Source organism: Ambystoma mexicanum, chromosome 3p, assembly GCF_040938575.1.
Source record: "Ambystoma mexicanum isolate Mex_15411 chromosome 3p, UKY_AmexF1_1, whole genome shotgun sequence".
Classification (NCBI taxonomy): domain Eukaryota; kingdom Metazoa; phylum Chordata; class Amphibia; order Caudata; family Ambystomatidae; genus Ambystoma; species Ambystoma mexicanum.
Window position 1 is genome coordinate 309444047 of NC_090925.1, and position 21914 is coordinate 309465960.

A 21914-nucleotide genomic window follows, 5' to 3' on the forward strand; every position below is an offset into this window, starting at 1 on the left:
CCTCAAAAAAGGCTAGAAAAAAATAAATCTAATTCCTGAAATAGGCACTTAGTTTAAAAAGTAGAAAAATGGGATTGGGGATGAAAGCCTCAGATCCAAATGTTTGAGGGAGAAAAGACTGAAGATTATTTTTACTGAAATAACCTTTGGTCTTTTCTCCCCTGAATATTTTCAACTTGGCCCTGCCCCTACCGACACCCAAACCCACACACCCACCCCACTACTTAGCTTGCGGCCGCTGACTCGCAGTGTCCCTGCAACGCCTGTTCCGGATCACAGAAGTGAAAGGGAACACGCGCCGGGGAGTCCTTTCCTTAATTTTGGGTAAGCTTCAGGGGCGACCCCCCCCCCCGCAACACCAGCTCACGAAATAGTGAATTTTCAAATGGCCGACATTTGGCCAAATCACGCATTTGGTCATTTATTATCGGTAAATTTGGTTGTTTCCGATAAATTTGCACGTTGGCATGAAGAGACTCAGCCGCAGTGCAGTGGACCAAAGTGTGTTTACCAAGTCTAATGGAAAAGCTGTGTGTTTGCAAACACTGCTTGAGCATGATTTCGGGATTTTGAAAGTGCTACTGTATATTCTTTATCATAAGTGATGCAGATTTTTACACTTCTGTAAATTCCATTCAGGAAGACAGCAATTCCTTTACTTGTGGAATTTCTTCTAGTCTCTCACCACCTGCCGGTATTCTCAGCTTCTGGCTCCTAACAATTCTCAGGCTCAGACAGAGCCATTTCTGGATCCACCGGACAGCTCCACGGACGAGGTTTGAGCTCCACAGAATGAGCAAGCAGATGCATTCAGTTCTTTAGCTCGAAGTGCAAAAGTAAGCTATTGTTGCTTTGTTCTCAAAATGCTCCTATGCCGCTTGGCCAACCTTCACCCGTTTAGTTATGCTACACCCATTGATATTTTGTATTTTCTGTGCGGGTTGTGACAGCATACCAAATGTGTCAAATCTTTTCTTTTTTCCCCCCTTTTTATGTAACTGCACACTATTGCAACGCCATCCTGGCAGGCACATCGACTAAAAACCTTAGCAGGCTCCAAATAGTGCAAAATAATGCCCTCCGTGCTGCACTACACATCCCCAAAACTGACCATATCTCTCAGGCCAGAAGACTCGTCCATTGGCTCCCAGTCAAGGAAAGAATCAACTTTAAAATGCTCACTCTCACACACAAATGCATCAATCACACAGCACCCCCATACTTATCTGAAACTATAACTAAGAACTCTTCCACCCGTCCTAGAAGAAGCCATCACGCCAACCAACTCCGAGTACCCACTGTAAGAAGACCCAAAGCCGGCGGCATTGGCTTCCCACACATAGCACCTAAGCTCTGGAATGCCCTCAACTCACTCAGAGCAGAACCTTCGCTGTACTCCTTTCGCAAATCCCTAAAAACTATGCTATTCAACTAACGTCCTCCCTCCTTCGCCTACTCTTGCTCGCATACGTATGCTACGAAATGTTTTATGTAAGAAAATTTGCTTTGTAACCATCTTCCTTCCATTGTAACCAGATTATGTATTCATGTGACAGCGCCACGATGCCCCCGGGCTGACGTGCGCTTTAAATAAATCTGAATAAATAAATAAAATAAATAATACCATTCAAACCAACTCAGGGCCACTGTCACAGCACGTGAGTAATATTGTTACCTGTGGAGTTTTGAGTCACCGCTGGCCATGGAGGATGTTGGTGGGGGATCGCTCTTCTTTTTATCTTCACCTTTCTCTTCCGAACCATCTGTAAGTAAGAACGAGAAGCAAAATGATAGAAAACCAATGTGTTAGGAGCAATGCATTTAACTTTTCTCTTACCTTCAATAAGCTTGCAAAACTCTCACTATAAAGTACAATGCATGTAAGACAAATTCAAATGTGAACCCTTAAAATCATAAACAACCACTTGTAATTAACTACGTTATAACAAGCAAGCGGATCCTGCATTTAGGAATACTGAACTCAAAAACGTGCTGGCTACTTACCAGCGAGTACACAATTTACTTGTACCAGCCCACTCAATTCTATTTTTGCAACCATGTAAGGATACCAATATATTCTTGAGCAATGCCGTCAGGATTTGCAAAGGGCTTTTCCATCCTGAGCCATTCCTGGGATGGAATGTCTACACTATGAGGAACAGGTACGGACCTAAGCACTACCATTACAGGTGGACACATTTTTCTTCTTGTATAATTTGTATAATTTGCTAGACTATTCTTCCCTCTAATTCAAACGAATATTTATGCAATTTGAGGTCTCAATCCCAAAACATACTCTATGACTGCAATTGCACAGAAGAGGATTTAATACATAATCCTACACTCTCCCCATATGACAAACCACAAGGCCTCTTGCTGAGATATTTAAGACTCTTTCCCAACTCAAACGCAGAAACAACTCTCTCAGGTTTCGTTTGAATTTGATGCGCACGCGAGAAATTCTGTTTGTCAGTAAAGTGCTCCGCATATCTGGCAATCTATGCACATTGTGTAAAGGGTCTAGTATTCAAACACTCAGACACATAATGATGGACTGTAGTGGGACCACAAATGTAAGAATTCAGAAATTTGCAAAATACGCATATCATGATTGGTGGATTGAATCAACCTCTTTTTGAGAAAGAATATGTTCAGGACATGAAACACTGAAAACATGGACAGTTGTAAATATGCTAATGGTGCTTAAATGCATTTGAAAATGTACAGACCAAAGTAATCTATGTTTTATTGTAAATTCTATTTTTGTGTTGTGAAAAGTCGGTATTATTGGTTAAAACACAAAAAAATAAAAAAATAATTTGCTACTTACCCTAGGTATCTGGCCACCTCCTCAGTCATCAAACAATGTGACAATCTTGGGTTTGCAAGGCATATATGCTGAACAAAGTATCAGCAGGGCAGATTTCAGAAACAGACATTTAAACAATATGACCCAATGCAGCAGCTTTTTCTCTGGTTGTGCGGGACCATGATCTTTCAGGCAGATGCTGATTTGCTTTAGGTTATCACAGCCGTAAAAACAATTTGTAGTCTTGCTATCTGTTGCTCACATACAAAAGGTCCAGTAGTTGGGACAGCAGAAGAAACAAACGGCTAACTGAACAGCTTAAACTTAACCAGCTGTATCAGCATATCATGTGCTGCTGTAGCTCTATTGTCCCTCGGGGACGGTTTTCACAATGATTTGTTTCGGCCCAGAGCTATGCTCTCCTCTGCTGGCTGGACCTGCGAGATGCATGCGTCAGTGACCTCTTCTCCACTTGCTGGTCCTGAACTCCTCTGCCTCTCTCCACATCACCCTCTCTCTTTGCCCCTGTATTGGAGGACAGGTCAAAGAGACCCCCCCCCTCCCCTGCAGTCCCCTCCTTGTGATGTCCATGACTCATCAGGGCCCCCCCCGCCACAGGGCCCAGGTGGTGGGTGGACCACTGGCCGACACATCGACTAAACATACTGTATTAGGCTAGGCCCAGGAAACCATTTTTGAAAACCAGAACACCATCTTAAGACCTGACTCCTTGTGTATGTATGTATGTATGTATGTATTTAGTTTTTGTAGAGCGCCGGTAGCCCACGGGCATCAGGGCGCTTAAACATACGCAACAGATACTACGTGACATACGACATTTAAAAGGGTCTACTAACCACCGGAAGGCCTCTGAGAGGCATCGTCAACCGATTTCTCATCTGAAAAGGTGAGTCTTCAGCACCTTCCTAAAGGTAGAGTGATTAGTTTCCAACCTCAGGGGTTCAGGGATGCTGTTCCACAATTTGGGAGCCAGTACAAGAAAAGATCTGCCCAGCCCGGTTTTCAGCTTAAACTTGGGCACGATCAATAGGCATTTGCCCCCTGATCGTAGATTTCTCCTGGGATTGTAGGGCACTACACTCGTTTTCAGGTAGGCGGGCGCTGTGCCATAGAGGCACTTGTGAACCAGGCAGAGAGCCTTGAACTTTATACGTTCTTCTACTCTCAGGCAGTGTAAAGAGCCTCTCTTCCGTAACATGATCTTTCCTCTTCAAATTTTTCACTAACCTGACCGCCTTGTTTTGGATCACCTGACAGCTGGAAAGATCCTTGGAAGAGGCCCCCAACAGCAGGGCATTCCCGTAGTCGAATCTAGAGAGGATGATGGCTCTGGCTATCGTTGCCCTATTTCCCTCATTCAGCAGTGGTTTAATGGCTTTCATCAGCCTGAGATAATAAGCTGTGTTTTTATGGAGGAAACTGGTCTGGGCATGCGAGTCGACCGCAGCATCGACCATCATCCCTAATGTCTTCACCTTAGGGACCACCTGAATTGTGGCGTTCTTGATTTGGAATGTGTTATACTCTGCCCCCAATTTTTCCAGCTGACGACTGGAGCCAAACAACATCAGTTCAGTTTTGGAGTCGTTCAAGCACATCCAGTTTACCTGCATCCAGTCATCAATGATCTTATAAACCCTGGTGATCACTTCACTGTCTGTGGTGTGATTCCTACCCCCTAACTCCAGTATGTGTGCTGCAGCACGGCCCACACCTTTAGAGAGTCCTCGTCTACCCTGTTGCCTCCGCTCCCTGGCAGATCCGCTGAAAGCCCGTTCCCACGACCAGTCGGACATGAGCTAGTGTTAGTGCATGTTAGGGAGAATTCTCTCTTTAGGCTGAATTTCCTAACCTAGTGAGTCCCCCAGCAGCTTTGCTGGATTTCTGGAGTTTGTTTTTTTCTCCTGCCAAGAGTGAGACTCTTTTTCTCCCTCCCACTCTTGGACATGATTTATGGTGTTCCTTTGACGGTTTTTGTTTTATGGGCTATGAGGTCCTTTACTCCATAGGGTCTCGTGTTTTTTTTTCGATGTGCGTTACACAGCACCCTCTGTGCAGTAACAAAGGGGTGTCATAGTGACACCCCACCATAGACTCCATACCCTGGGACTGACTACTGTCTCCCAGGGCATGTAAAGTCACCATTGGCTTTACTAGTCCCAAATTATTAACAGAAACCAGTACAAACCATCATATTGTGGACTTACTGGTCGGGGCAATTCGATTGCCCCGGGGTCTGTTAGTCGAGGGGGCACGTCTCCGTCCCCCCTGATCGAGTTTTGGCTGGTGGCAGAGGATACTACTTTTTATATTCAAACGCGAATATTTCCAAATGGGATTTTCCCATTGTTCGAGGCTACCAACTTTTATTATTTAATTCTCATAGCCTCGAACATACCACCGGTTTATTTATTTAATATTAATTCGCCGGTTGGTATTTTTTTGCCAAGACTCGATTCTAAAATGGCGTTTGTGTTCTCTTCTGTGACTCCAACCCAAGTCGAGCCCTTTGTTCCACTTTTTGGCGGGCTTCTCCACAGAAGCCTCCAAAGGTGGCGCCACTTTGTCTGGGTACCACAGGGGGTGTGGGAGGGTGGTATAGGCACCCTGGACTGAGTTACCTTGGTAACTCAAGTCGCACTCGTGTGATTGGCCCAAGTGGTGAGCCGGCCGGCTCACCACTTAGCATGTTTGATTGACAGCTAGGCTGAGTGAATGGGGGTATGCTGCATAAAAGCAGGGCTTTGGGGACTGGAACTTCAGAAGTCGCCACGGGACCTGAGAATCCGATGAGGGAGAAGCGGAGCCGACCTACCACGACGACACCACCGGTGGCGCCCTGAGGAACCGACTCACCACTTCCCGACGACAGAGAAGATCTCCCGGCTGGAGAGGCTTCTTCCCCTGACTGGTGGGCACAACCAGTTTACCTTCTTTCTTCGCACCCCAGACCGGTTTGTGGTCGAACTGCCCGTGCCAAGCACCCCGGCGGCCGGATAGCCACTCACCACTGAACCGCGAATCAACGGACCACTCCTTGTACCTGAGAAACTCTGCGGCTGGTTTCTTCCCTGGCAGTGCAACGGACTCCTGTCTTCCTCCCCTACTAGATCCTCTCTTCCCCCGGACGAAGCACCGACTTGCATCCGCTGCCAGGAACAACTGCCCCCGCTGGAGTGTTCTCACCACTTTAAGATACCGTGTCCGCCAGGGCTCCCTTTCTAAAGATTGCTACAAGGTAATAATAACCCCTTAACCTTCTGGACTGGGCTGGCTGCCTTGACCCTCTAACTGGTCCCTCTCTTTGATCCAACTCCTTTTTGAACCGTTACAAGACTTTTGTGCACTGCAACCGTGTGACCTTGGACACATTTTGTTTGGATCCTCTTAAGCGGATCCTGCCTACTGACTGAATTCCTAGTGTTACTTTGCCTTCCTCCCTTGTTGTGTTCGTGAAAAAAAGTGTTGGGATCTGTTTCAATTTATTCTCTGTTTTTCTCTCCCTTTTTTAAAACGAATTATTAGAGTGCCATCTATGTTAAGCGCTCACCGCTGTCTGAAAATAAGTGGGGCTTTACCGAAGACTTGTCTAATATTCTTTTAAGGGAGTGTATATCTTTTAGTGACCGTGTTTTTGAATTGCTTACTATTAGTGCCTGTGTGTTTTTCTAGATGTGGTTTTAAATAAATAATTGTATCTCTTTTACACCAAGCCCTGGTCAGCGTTTACTTGTTCTATTGTGTTCTCTTGACCTATTGTGAATACCCTGTATACTGCCCAACTCTTCTTGAGGGAAGTCTGACTGCTCAGCCACAGCTACCAAGTGAATCTGTGTGGTACAGACTGCTACCAAGTGGGTTTACTGCCAAACACCTGTAGTCCTAAATCTTTTGCAGTGATCCCAGAGGGAACTGCACACTGTATCTTTCACCTTCCGCAGTGCATCATTATCCTCAGCGTGACCCGGCTTGGAAAATAACTGTAAACCGTCCTCGATGAAACAAAAGCCTTAATCCCACACCAGGAAACTGCTCATACATTTATACATATATTGCATTACAATGATATCCCTTCTGCACAACCTCTGTGTCAAAAATCTACAAACACTGTACGAAACGAAGAATGTGTCATTGTGTGACCACAAACCCCCTCAGTATGCACACACACTCAGGGCCCCTGGCCTCCTACTATGCGCCTCTCTAGGGGTAATGTAAAGTGAATGATACCAAGTCCTTATGCCAGGACTACCCTGATGCTGCTAGAGTGCAAAGGAACACAAGCGCGACAGTATTGTGAGCTCATGTAAATAAGATATATAGAATGCCATCAAGTGCAAATGTACAGGTTTAATGTGTATTACTGCTGTCAACCGTATTGGTCTGTTGCTCCTGCGTGCTCCACCAACCCTAATGCTACCTCACGTATCATATTTACAGTGTGATGCTAAAACTGCTAATATTGCAAATACTTACCCTATAGTGACTAATGGAGCTGTAGATCTAGTTAACGACTTCTGAAATTAATATGAACTGATGTAAATACTATAGATGTGTAACCCCTTAGCCAGTTTACATTATGCGAATCCCTTCGTTTTACAGTTTGCAGCTTGCGAGAAGACTATCATTGTGGGCATATCCAAGGCCACCTCTCCTCCCTTCCCATTGAAGCCTGCCAGAGAAAGCAAAGGCCCGAGCGACACCGCCTCACCTCCCCCAATTCGGCTGGAGCCGTTTCAGGCATTCAGGATTCCCCCGCAGCTCACATGGCTACAAACAGCCACCTGAATTATTTACAGCCCAGCAGCAAAATCCAGCCATAACCAGAGGCCAGAGGTGCCCCCTCATAGGTCCCACGACCCATCAGTTCACCCCAGATTAATGACGCTTGTAAAAGAAGATACCTAATATTGCACCAACATTGTGTAAAAGCATCTGTCATGACTTCTAACGAGACCCAAAGCCCGGACAGCTTACCCCATGCCCTGAGACCCGGCCCTGTGGCCTATGATACCTAGTCAACAGGATAACAGCAACCCTGTATTGATGTATCGCTAAAGTACCCCAACTAATGCGCATTCCTCCTGTGTTATATTAACCTGTAGAATAACCTATTGTAGGATTTACAGGACAACTGACATTGCAGCATTGAATGAATGGGGTGTGCCTGGCCCTTAGGGCAGAAAGCCAAGAAAGACGTCCATCAATGACACTGACCACGCCTGACCGGACAGCGCCTCTCGGATGAGCCCAGCTGACCTGCCCACCCCACGTTGACACCCGGCGGTGTCCGCCAACCACGGAGAGACGCATCACAGCTGCACATAGTCGACGCCACCCAATCCCCATGTACATGTGCCCCCTATAGTGTGTAGGTGCCTATGACACTTTTTGTAAATAAAAACGCATGTCTTTGCTATTGTCAGACAGAGCGCTCTCAGGGCATGCAAAGAACTCTGCAAACTCCATTTTGACTTGGATAAAACTTTCCTTAAGCTCACCCGCACTTGGTCCTAGCCTTATTCCCATTCGTGGGAGAGTCCATTCTTGCCTCTCATTGCGGGGAGGGTCGTGCTATCTGGGGACGCTCGCCTTCACCCCCACCCTACATGCTCCCGGCCTTTTCTGTGCCCCAAGTATTTCCAATGACCCAACTACCTCTACCTTTTAACAATGTAAACTGTTGAGACCTAAAATGGCCCACAAATAAAACACACAATGAAAAGATCAAGTTTTAGTTTTCTTAACAGACTGGCAGAGAAACATTTTTAATAAACACAAAAAATTTAAAACAAGGTGCCCTTTACGGGGTCACACTAAAAAGGATCATCAGTTGGGTTCAAACAAGTGCCCAACTTTGTTTTTCTTGTCTCGTTTTAATGGTTGGTGTGGCGTGCTGTGCTGTCTCAGTCCGTTCTCTTATGGCAGCTATGATAATACTAATTGGGGCATCCACTGATGTGGTGGCCTGCTACCAGTCACAAGGGCGGGCCGCTCCAGATGCTGGGGTCCCCCGGCTTACAAATATTACTGCAGGCACGCAGTACACAAACAGCAGGGGACACCCTGCAACATCCGGATCACCAGACGTGTTACTTTGGCTGGGAGCACGGCACCCAGCCGACAGTGGCCTCGGCTCGGGGGGCACCAGGCAGTGATCACACGGCAAACAAAAAAGAGACGAGTTGCCACTTCCTGGGGCTCTGCTGCACTGCTGCTCAGGTGCCAGCAGAGCCCCTTTTATTGAGGAGTTTTGACACTTTCTAAAAAGGCAACAGGCCCACAGTTAAATGGGCCACACACCACAACTGATATGGAATCATGGTTAACTTCCTACAAAGTGCATAGTACTGCATGGAGGTTGTGTGGCCTCTGACCCCTTGCAAGGTGTGAATTCACACTTTTCAGATGGGCAATTTCTATGTACAGAGGACGCATAAATCAAGTGATTCGTTAATTGAGGCGCTAAGCCTCGATTGTTGTGCTCAATAGTTTTGCTCTATGCAATCCAGACTTTAAAGCGCCTGGTGATCTCCCACCTACTGGCCCACTGGTCCTTTACCTCCTTCAGCATGGCTGTCTTTGAGCATTGCATATTGTGAACTACCTTCAATGATGCACTCTCCAGTTCTCTTGTACGTACTGCAAAATGACAAATGATTGGGGGAGAGAATAAAGTGATTGGGCCACGGGGCAATCTGGCATGCTATACCATTAAAGAAATCCAGATATGGCTCTTAACTCCATTTTCCATGACAAGGTCTTCTATCACCATACTGGGGGGTGGGGCGGCAAGCATTGAGATGAAAGAGTGCTAGAGAGTCGGCCAATGGAGATGGGCGAGCTGTACAATAAAGAAATTGAACGTCTTTAGCATTTCCATTCACTATGCTGCACTTCAAGTGCGAGGCCCTGCATTCCCTTCTTCAAGATGATGATAAAATATCTGCATTACAGCTGAAATCTCCGCTATACTCAATTCATGGGATTTACGTTCCAAAAGGGCAATATACAGCGCTCAGCATGCTAGGGTAAAACTAGGAGGATTGCAAATGAAGTCAGACTTGAGTGTGCTTTGGCACGTAAAAAGAACTCCTTCCCGCTGCAAAATGTAAGTATTCTCATATGTTGGATAGTAATAGGGTCATGGTCTTTCATTCTTTAGTTCATGTTCCACTATTGGAAAATAAAATTAAACGTACTGTATGAATGGTGGCATGTTTAGTAACAGGTTATTGCAGGCCCCAAAATGAGTACTTGCCACTAGCCTTTGATTAATCAGACCCTTTAGGATATTGCGGCATTAAATATTTTGCGGCATACAAAAATGCACATGTGCAGCACAAAATTACATTTATTGCAGCATTTTTGCAGGGCCTTTTAATCTGGCAAAAATGCTGCAATAAATGCATGCGAGTGAGAGACTGACAGAAGAGTTTGTGAGAGATTTGAAAGGGGGAGGCTGAGTGTAGGTGTGAGAGAAACCGGGTATGTGGGAGGGAAGTGAGAGCCAGGAGAGTAGAGAAGGGAGTTAGCGGGCAGAGGCAAGAAACGTGACAGAGCGAGAAACTGCAGTAAGGCCAGGGAGCAGCGAGACGTAAAACGTGATAGAGGGAAGACATCTTTTGGGATTAGAGACTGAAGGGGGCGAGATCCGTAAGACTAGGGGGCAGAGTGTGCATTGAGAAAGAGACCAGTAGGAAGGGAAGAAGAGAGGAGACAGACAAGTGAGAAGGTTAAGAAACTGCCACCAGGAAAAGGGCGCCAGTACAACCAGGCTATCAGAAAGGTCCCTGAGTCCGATAAATAAAGCTATAGCCTTTAGGTCTCCATAGGGCAAGGGAGCGATTTAGATAGTAGGGGTACCCTGATTGTAGACAAACAATTTCGGAACAAACAGTGTTGCAATACGGATTGTGGGTTAGGGTGGTAAGAGCACCCTTCAAGGTTGAGGGCGAAAGTACAGGTAGCACCCCCAGAGACTAGGAACCACAATTGATTAGTGCAACTACTTTAAATATAAGAGTTGAAAATGATTCGTTGAGGTAATGGATTCATTGAGCATCTTGTCACACATGAACTTCAGTCTTGAAAAGTTCTGTATCGTGCTGTTCCTGTTTCATTTGTGTTCAGCTATCTTTTGGGGTACATGTAATCATATTGTATTATATCTCCCTCAGTCTGCTCCAAGATGGTCCAGTACCCTACCGTGATGCCTTTCACAGTAAATAAACAATATGGACTAGTTGGAAACTACACAGGCCAGACCCTGCCACTAATGCTTACATAGAAAGAACACCGAGGGAGCTTGAAAGCTGGCATAGTAAGACATAGAAACAAGACTTAAAGCAGTTTACACCTTGCTATACTGCACCGGCAGTTTTTCCAAAAGTTTTACAAGCAGCATGGGGAAGAGGAAGGGAAATCTGGTTCTGCTTCATACTTACCACTCTGCCTGTAAATGCTCCGATTTATAACCAAATGATTTTTATGTGGCCGTCAAAACGATTCCTCTGCAATCTACCCGCAAATAACACACTTAAAAGCCGGCAGATGCCATCGGAATCCACCGACTTCTGCAAAGAGTCATTTGTAAGCAGCATTTACTTTTTTTTTTTTACAAGACAAGAGTAAACGTAAAAAAGGTGATTTTGTCTTACCTGGTTATGCTCTACAGCTTTGCACGCTGCTTTGTAAATGTTTAACATTATGTGCTGATGGGTGTTCTGCATGCAAGTGCTAACGACATTTTTATAAAATGACTTCACAGGCTTTAATTGTATTCATATTTATTGACACATGAATTTTGAAAAAGACATACATGGATAATGAAAATTACATCTGGACACGGGTATACCATAATTTCAATCAGTGATCTGTCGAGCAAGGGGTAATGTTATTTGTGCTATAGCAGTCATATAGAGGTGGAAGTTGAAGGTGTGAGGCAATCGTGTTGAAAGGAGGTGGAAAAGGCAGAGCTTTGCTTGACCAAGGTGGTTGGGGTTCCTACGAGGGCTGACAAGTTGGAGGGAAAATAAGGATTACATCTTTTCATCCTCAAGAACTCATTTATCCTATTCTAGCAGTGCTGTGTCCTTACTTGTGAATATTGAGTGGACACAGGCTAAAACATTCTCACATTGAAAGGCAGGGATGCCTTCTTGGCCAACCCATAAACATTAACTTTCTAAAACCATTGCTGATGGTGCACGAAATTCAGTGTTTGAACAGTATGTGGACCACCTCACCCAGAGAGAGTTTGCAGTTGCTAACAAAGACCTGCTCATCCACCACATCAACAGCTCTCGCAACAAGGCGCCTGTTCCATGGAGCAACGGTGTGTGAGATTTACGCGACGCGCCTTGCAACACTTGTGTGTAGGCACGTTATAAATGCAATATCATACCACAGGCAGACAATGACGGTGGTGCAAGAAGGAATCTGAAATTAAGGCATGCCCAGAATTGGTGAGAGTGAAGCAGTCATGAACGGTGAGGTCAAGGGCAGAGTTGGGTGCTGTCAGAGGGTTCAAAAGTCATGCCAGGTGGGCAAGGTATCAAAGGGTGGAAGATGACCAGTGATAGTATGTGGGTCAGGGGGTGGTGATTCGACGAAGAAGGCTAACGGCCGAAAATGCAGAGTTATGCCGGCACTGATATTTGCGAGTGCTGGGGTTGAATGTGTAAACAATTGCTTTTCTGGTTCTTCTCCAACGATACAGTGGCAATTGAGAGGTGATCCGCGTCAGCACTCCATGTTTCACCCTAAGCAGTATCACCCACCTTCCATCTGGGAGCCAGTCAGATCTGTATTAACAACACACAGTTATCCGCTTCTCAAACATCCATTAAAGGATAGTTCCGGGACACTTTTTTTTATTGTCCCTACGGTTCGGCCATGTGTTTTTAAGCATAAATCGGTAGATCGTAGAAAACTTTCCTATGGACCTTACCCGACTTTTCGTCCATTAACGCACTCGAAATCAGCCGCCATTTTGTGATAATCCTATCATTTCCCCCCCATCGACCTGGCTCACCTGCGTTTGCGGCACTAAATCATATCCCCCGCCCCTGAAACAGACTTTATCAAAACATTCATATTCCCCGCCTCTCTCCGTGACGTGACTGTGCTGCGTAGGCAAACGCGCCCAGGCGACTTCTACGCGACTCCACACAGAACCCGGAAACCAACACAGATCAGCTCACAACACAGCGCGCCACAATTCGGAATATGAAACTGTACTTTTAAATCAAATCGCAAGATTGTAAATTTGGTAAAGTACATTTATTTGACATCAAATGTTTAGAGAATATTCAGCGATTTGCATTTTTCTTTGCTCTCGATCCAAAATAGTTTGTCTTGATGTACACAAGCGATGTTCGTGTGCAGTACACAGGGTGTTGGTTTACGATAAAATAAGCTCTTCGGTCGCACTGATAATCGCATGGCTGTTCCAACAACGAGGCACTAGGCCACCACAACGGTATGTATGTTGCATCTAGCCATTAGTACCGCATACTTGTACTTGGCGATCGTCCCATAAAATGGTCAGGGTGGTAACGTTGTTCACGCGGAGAAGCAACTGGCGGTTGTAAAAGCCATCCGCCGGTGTCTGGTACTCGTGACACATACAATAATGAAGGATGTACCTGTTTTAAAAACATAAAAAATGAAATTAGTCTCACCATCAGATCTTTATTAAAATTATTCATTTTATATATTAGGTCGGGAAATTATTTCATAGCTAGGACAGTGCAACTGGGTATTGTACGTCATTTCCAGTAACCCACCCCCTCTCCTCCGCCTTTTTCAGAGCTGCCTGAGCGCCAGTGGACCACTTCGTCACTGATATGATATAATATGGCATTTGCAACGCGCCTATACACAAGTGTTTCAAGGCGTGGCGAGGCAGGGAGGGGGGGGGAACAAGGAGAAGACAGACAACGATCCTACTAGGCCAGGTGTCATTCCATTCAGATCGCGCAAGTGCAGGGGTAGGGGGAAGGTAAAAGTGCAAGGGGAAGGGGAGGGGGGAAGTGGAGTACAAGGTAAGTAGCATAAAATAATAAATACATAGGGCCAGCTGGTGGCGAGTGCAAGGTAAGTGCAGAACAAGTGCTGGGAAGGGGGGGCTGTAGGATACTGAGACAGTCCCCCAGTGCAGGGGTTGACAGGGAGGCAGTGCAGGTGGAGAGTGGAAGGGCCCAGGACCGAGGTCGCAGACAGTGGACCAGTTGTAGCAGGGGAGAGGGAGAGAGAAAGCAGAAGCAAAGAGGAAGGTTTTGAGGTGCTTCCGTAAAAGGAGATGGTTCTCCTCAAGATAGTGCGCGGTACAAAACAATATGCCACATAGAACGAACAAGTACAACTTAACCCGTCTTTAAAGCTACTGTATAGTAATTAAATTGCGGTATAAACTCATCTAAAGAGTTACTTACATTATATTTGCATTTTCCATTGTGTCTGTGCGTAGGGCAGCCCCGAAATACCACTCCTTCTATGCCGACGTTATTTCTTCTAATGAACGAACATTTAATGGCTTTAGTTTCTGAAATTATATTCATTATCGTTTCTTACGTTATTGCACCACACCCCCAAAAAGAAGTCTTTCGGGATGGTCCCGGCCTGTCAAGGTCAAATAACAATAGAACCTTATACTGAGTTGTGGGCCATTCCGGCACCCGAGCAAAAAATTAAAGCAGCTGACCTTCACTTTGAACGAGCACACATTCCTAGTTAGCTACATTCAGTGTAAGGCCATCTCACAGGACTTGAAATTTACACTCCATCTTTACATTTTGTCTGCGTGCATTTGCAGCCCCAGAGAACCATAAATACGGAGACATTCTATATTTTTTGAAAAATGATTTATATTACTGTTTGGTTTAATTTAATGCGCAAATGAACAAGGTTGGATAGACACATTGCATGTACACTGAGCAATCACTTTTATTTACACAATACATAGCTACACATATTCAATGGGCCTGCGACATGAGGAGACTCCAGAGCAAAGTCACAGGTGACACCCGGGTGGTTCGCACAACTGCACGGTGAAGGGAGGGGCAAGGGTGGAGAGACACATTGCATGTACACTGAGCAATCACTTTTATTTACACATTACATAGATACACATATTCAATGGGCCTGCAACATGAGGAGACTCGAGAGAACAGACAATCAAATTACAATCATTTAAACCGTGATGTGTATTTCTCAATGAGCTCTGCTTTAGGTGGACATGGAACAGAGGCAATGTTGGGTGGCAATGCAGTTGTCCCCTGCACAGGTTCGTTCACAACTCCATGTATGTGCCTATCTAGGACTTCAACAATAAGTCTCTCAATCTCATATTGCATATCCTCAAACACTGGTTTGATCACCCATTGTTTACTTCTTTTAGTGAAGGCCTTATTGTAGCGAAGCGTCCCTAAAGTTCCGGTCGTCCTACTTTGTTGACGGCCAACATTATGGTTATGTGCCAAGACCGCTAGAAGAGTCCGATTTATCATGCCCTCCATGCCAAAATGCAATCGTTTTGGCCTGTACTTTAGGCACATATTGTGGAACACCTCCAAATCTCCTGTGTGGCAGAATTCTGTGAGTCCCCTCAAATCTCTTGTTATAGTTTTATCAAATACAATCTTTTCAATGGCTTTGTGAGTGGGTGATGAAGGAATCAACCACTTCTTCTTCCGTGCCTCCTCTGTGGACAAATGGCCATGTTCACAATTGTGGAAATGTTGGTTTGTGGTCCAGCGGTGAACGTTGCTACAGTGTAGCATTACTGACCGCCATTTTTCCAGTAGAATTTCCAACGACCCTCCACATGTTTTTGAGCTCCACCAAAGATGGTTGCTGATTGACTTGGACAACTGTGAAATACCTTGCATATCTTTTTTTTTACCTGCAGCCGACATTTTTTTATTGATTGTTTTTGCAAGATGCCATACGTCAAATTGGTGATTTATATTTTTGTACTCTTCTCTCATTGTCTTGGCAATTGAAATGTGTCTGTCCGTGGCTATCAGGTCGATCACCATTCCCCGCGATTGTAGTTCTTGCAATGATGCTACAAAGCCAACTTTCTCCATGGCCACTGAGGATGTACTTTGTGACACCTGCACGACCACCGAACTCACAATTTTCTTACTTTCCATGTCCTGAAAGTGGTAGGTGCAGTACTTGGCTGAAAATCCTGGGCTGTCGCACTGTCCATCACCGGCTAGCCTGAACCGTTTGCCCGCGAATGTACCATCAATAGACATTTTTTCCATTCTCCAAGCTTCGCTAATGGCTGGAAATAGATAATCGATTTGGTATTTGTAGAACTGAGTTTTCGCAATGAAATGGATTCCCACAAACTGAAAGAAATACTCTAACTTTTTAAAACTTGAACCACTAAAAGGTGCGGCCGCTGCACAAAGTAGATTGCCTGCTGGCAGTTGCCCCAGCATGGGTTGTGCTGACCATGAGAAAGGATATTTTATACAGGTGGCATGTATTTTAAGGTTAGTGCCTCGAATTGCACGAGTCACATTAATCAATGGCTCCCCACATACTTCCCCACCAACCGAATGCCCACATTTCATCCTAATAATAATATCAAACAACTATCGAATACAATGAATTTGGCCTCTTTCCTTATACTGTCACTCTGCATCCCAGCTGGTTCGGCCTGTAACGTTGAGGACATGTCACTCACATGAAAGGTAGAATCTCTGATATCGTCTTCCGCTATGTTCAGTGATATTGATGGTGTTTCATTGTCGTCCACTTCATTCTCTTCCATTGCAACATCTGTTCCTTCTCCGGCGATGGGTGAATAAAACAATTTCTTCAACTTTCTCGCGGTCTTAGTTTTTGCGGGTGTGGATTCTGTGAATTGATCTCCGACTGCATCCGAACTACCAGGAGGACATTCACTATCAATGGCTGGTGGTGGTATAGCTCCGTTGTCAATCACTTCATATTCTTCCCATTGGCACGTTGCATCTCCAGTCTCAAGTCCCTGCCAAAAGGTTTGACAAGCAACATCTCTCGTTCGCTTCACTGTCTGTGTAGATCTAGTTCGTACTAGAGGACAGATTGGAAAAGGGATGTTCAGTTTAAACACAACTTACAGTATTGAACTATTAACAGTGAAAAACAACATAATATAGTGACCAGGACACTAACCTTCTTTTGCTTTCTTTTCTTTGAAACTTTCTTGCCTCGAACTTCAACATCAGGACGCTGTTGCTCCGACTCGTGTGTGCATGTCTCCACTTCCTCTTGCGCTGCAACGACTATATTTTCATGATAAGCACATCCATCACGCACTGACGCTCCATCGACTCCCTGAAACATAGAACTTTCATTAGTATGTATAATAATATTGAAAACACAAAATGTACTTGGGGACCAATACCCACGTACATCTCAATAGCAAAACACGAATGAACGCATTGTGTAGAACATTCAAACGACAATTATTCACGCATTGTTGATCTAGTTAGATGGAACTGTTAAGATCCATACCTCGGGCTCCGCATAGACTTCCATTGATAATATTATTGAAGATGACGCTTCAGCAACTCCCTGAAACACAGTAATTGCATTAGTATGGTTTTCTATTTTGTTAAAAAGAACAAACTTTGTGCAGGCGTCAACGGCTCATCTAAATAGACCTAAGTAATGGATATCTAAATATGATTCGATTTGCTCGATCATTGGAAGTGTCACCACCCAGAGATCTGCATCAACTACTAGGGGTGATGTTCTTGTAGAAGAAGCTCCGTCATCTCCCTGAAACATAGTACTTGCGTTAATAAAGAAGGAAGTATAGCGGATGTAATCACATCATATGATCTCGCTTGATCGAACTGTCAGTATCCATACCTCGAAATGCATAAGAACATCAAGGGACGCTGTAAGTGCGGTGCACACTTCTGCAAGCTGTTGCGCCGACCCGTAACTGCATGCTCCCCCTTCTTGGACTAATGCTCCATCGACTCCCTGAAACATAGGACTTTCATTAGTAATGAACACAATATTGAAAAAAGAAGACACATAGGAGGGCGACGACAGAAGGACATATCAATGGCTAAAAACGAAAGAAACATTGTGTGTAACAATCACGCTACAAGAATGCAAGATCTGATGATCTCCATCGATGGAACTGTCCGGAAACGTACCTCGAGCATCTGAGTGACATCAACGGTTGTCGTCAATGCGTTGGACTCCTCAGCATCTCCCTGAAAGACAGTACTTGCATTATTTTGGATAACAATAATTATAACTGAAAACAAAGACTAGAGGACGAGTACTAGGGTGTACCATTAGGTAAAATAATTACACGATAAATTAAAACTATTGATTTACATGCCTAAAACAAGTCAGTGGCAGAATAGCTAAGTAAGATTACCCGATCGGCGCTTGAAGTGGCTGATGACTGCAATAACGACACGGATGGAGAATCTTCCGCCTTCATATTGAGTGGATACATAAATGGGGAAATTATTGTTAGCTAATGCTACACACTACCGCAAGGCCGAGAGCTAAATCCGTAAACTTGACTCACCAGTGGAGGGATGTGGACGAATAGAGTGGGAATAGCGGTTGAGAGCAATTTTCGCTTCGCTCGCGGTGTGTTCTTCTTTATTAGCAATGATGTGGAGTACATGTCTGAGCTAAAGTGCCTGCTGCAGATGCGGTATCGATCACCCCTCTTGTCCGCAAAGACTTCTAGGACTCTACTTTCAAGCTCAGACGGTGGATATCCGTAATATCGGACCCATTCTCTTATCTGATCTATTGTCTTAGGGAAAACATGCATTATAGTACCTTCAGATTTTTTATGGGTCTTCGAAGGGCAACCGCCAATGGAACAGGCAGGCATTGTGGAAAGTTCTGAAAAGTAAAGATCAACAATTCTATATGAATACCAATGTGTTAAAAAATTAAATGACACATAAAAGGTTCAATGCAAGGTTCGTTTTAGTTCTTGGAACTATACACGTTATTCACATGCGGATAAGTATTTGAATAACTTTAAAAAAATAGAAAAATAATTTGACTAAACTCAGAACATGTGACTAGTTCCTTGCATGTACTGTCTTGAGCGAAAAGAAAACATGGATGCAATTTGATGACTACTAGCAAATAGAAATAAATTAAAAAATTGGACGCAAAATGGATTATGGTACATGGCCTTACCTTGACGAACAAACAGTTAGATGCAGGGATCAGAGTAGTTTCTTGTCGTAGAACAGGGAGCAGTTCACAGGTTGCAAACTGACGAGTTTGCTCGAAGTGGTCACGGAAGTTCACAGAGACGAAGAGCAGATAACCAGCACCTTCACGGGTTGACTAGCAAAGCGCAAAGAAGTTCTCATTAGAAATATGAAGTGGGTTATAAAGAATTCGAAACAGGGGTGTGTTTGTGAATGAATGACGTGTATATGTCGTGGCATTATGCGGTTTGCAGGGGGGCGTCCAGCGTGAGGGGGGATGCTTGGCAGGAGACACAGGGTCTGGAGGTAGACATGGGAACAACAACCCATGCTCTATAGACCACTTTGAAGTGTACATGGTCTTTGGCACCTCTTGGCCTTTATCGCTCCCTGACAGCTCCACTTGCCAGCGCAAGTACCCCGGTGCGAACTGCCTTTGATAGGGCGGGGGGTGGATTGGGGCGGTGGTCGTGCAGACAAGACTCGTTTGCCGCAGGGCCTCACCAAGGAGAGGCCATCTAACTGCATGTAAGAGGCAGGCTGCAGGATCTAGTACATGGAAGGCAGGGGGGTGAGTTTATAAATACCTCACCCTCCCAGGAGAATATATGGGTGCAGTTCACCCTGGAGACCCTGGATGCCTAGGCAGTTAGTCAGCAGCAGGCTGGCCTGTGGTGGCAAGGCGGCACGGGCCAGAGGGGGTCATCTCTGTACCCGGTGCCCAAAAGGATGATTTATTATGATCAACCATATTGATTATTTACCTATAACCATGTTTTGTATCAATAAAATCCAACGGCCTTTTATTGCCAACGCTTGAACAAAGTGGTGTGGTAAGTATTTTTGGGGGAGGAGGCAAGGCCGGGAGGCTTGATGCCAACCCGCAAAATAACATATGTATGTCTGCTGCATATGGGTTCAACGGTTATGTGGATTGAAGGTGGGCGGCCAGCGTGAGGGAGGATGCTGGCCGGAGACTTGTGGTGTGACAAGACAAGGCACAGGAAGACTATTCAATGGAGACACACTAGATTCATTTAAAAAATCAAAACAACCATTGTTAAAATATATGTTGGGTTTTATTTTAGATCTTAATTTCAATTGAACATGAATAATAAACATTACACATTGTAAAGTTCCGGTTGCAGCACATCCAGGGAAAATCCGCGGTATTGTCCACTGTCGCTGGGGAAATGTTGTCTAATGGCAAGTACCGCACAGGCAGGCATTACTCTCCGAACGCGGTGTCCGAGCCTCCCGTGAAGCCACCAAGTGAAGCAACGATAGGCCACCAGCCTGTACCACCTGTGAAAAAGAAAGATGCAAACTGTATTAAAATGACAAAACTTTCTCATCAATGTCGATTCAGGTAAAAAATGTCATTCTGCTTTGAAAAAAATTCTATCTAGAAAATGCACAATATGGAACCAATTTACATGCGTTTGAATGATATGTAGATGTAATTTTATATGTGGGAGACGACCATGAAATAGTAGTGGCATCACTGACATCACAACCAGAGTATACTTACTCGTTACTCGGATTAGGCGGACGAACAGTGCCGCGAAGTTCGTGCATAAGCACCATCATCATCCTCAACACGGTCCGTGAGAGGCAGGCTTCCCTGAACTCTGGCAGCTCGGTGATGCATTGCGGACTTGGCTCGCCTTCCGAAATGTAGGTCAAGCACCCGGAATTTTCACGGCAGCAGCAGTTCTCCTCAGTTGGCATTAGCTCGCACCGATTGCACGTGCACCAGGTGGAGACGCCGTCCATGCGACATGGTCCAGGCTCTTCATCCGTTGACTGGTCCTCCCAACTGCCGTCCGAATCCCCATCGTTTTCGCGTGCTTGCCTTTCCAGTAGTTCCTCCTCGGTGTACTCGGGGTCGTACATATACGGCATTATTGTAGCCTTTGTGTGGTAAAGAAAGTAAAATAATTTACAGAGATGGTACAGGTGTTCACAAGGCCTAGAAGCGGCGAAGGTAGCTGACCAGAGCACAGAAACGAGTCACAGAATACTCAAAGTAACACAGAGAGAGTAATGGAATCGAAAATCTGCTGCTGTGTGTTGTGAAACGGTGTGTTTATACTTATTGAGGAAAGAGGCGTCCTGCCATTTCCATGGTGACACTTCATTAGCTGAGGCGCAGCGATTGTTGACACGAAACGTGCTTTGGCGTTGGGAAATGGGCGGTACGCGTCTGCTGATGTCAGGCTCAGGGGCGGGGGATTTGATTTAGTGCCGCAAACGCAGGTGAGCCAGGTCGATGGGGGGAAATGATAGGATTATCACAAAATGGCGGCTGATTTCGAGTGCGTTAATGGACGAAAAGTCGGGTAAGGTCCATAGGAAAGTTTTCTACGATCTACCGATTTATGCTTAAACACATGGCCGAACCGTAGGGACAATAAAAAAAAAAGTCCCGGAGCTATCCTTTAAACACAAGCCACATCACTTGCCTGCCATTTGCTTTCTCTATAAAAAAGCAAAGCTTGAGTAGCTAACGTCCACCAACTCATTTTGATAATCTAAGCTAGCCCCGTTTACATTACCCTCACTATGCAAAGACAACCTCATAAACCTATTGTGTTCTCAAATTATTTTGGGTAGGCATATTTCATGCTCAGCCTCATATACCTCAACAGTGCTAACATTACTCTATAAGGGGAGGTAAACATTGAAATGCAATTTGCTTGGGCTGCAAATCGTTATGAGTATGGAACTATTTCTAGTGCTACTCGCACATAGAATTAGATTAACAGATATTGTAATGTAATGTGTAGTATATTAAATTTGTAGAGTGCGGACTAAGGCCAGAAAAGGCATTTAGGGGCTGTATGGAAGGAAACAGACCAACACGCTGACAG

General features: G+C 45.0%; 1 protein-coding gene across 2 annotated transcripts in view; it reads right to left on the bottom strand.

Moving 5' to 3' along the window:
- TCEA2 (transcription elongation factor A2) overlaps window positions 1-21914 on the bottom strand; it is a 991119-nt gene that overhangs the window by 381355 nt on the left and 587850 nt on the right. For both annotated transcript variants that reach the window (XM_069650839.1, XM_069650840.1), the window contains one exon: window positions 1676-1763. In XM_069650839.1, coding sequence (XP_069506940.1) covers window positions 1676-1763 — 88 coding nt within the window. The remainder of the gene's footprint in view (window positions 1-1675; window positions 1764-21914) is intronic.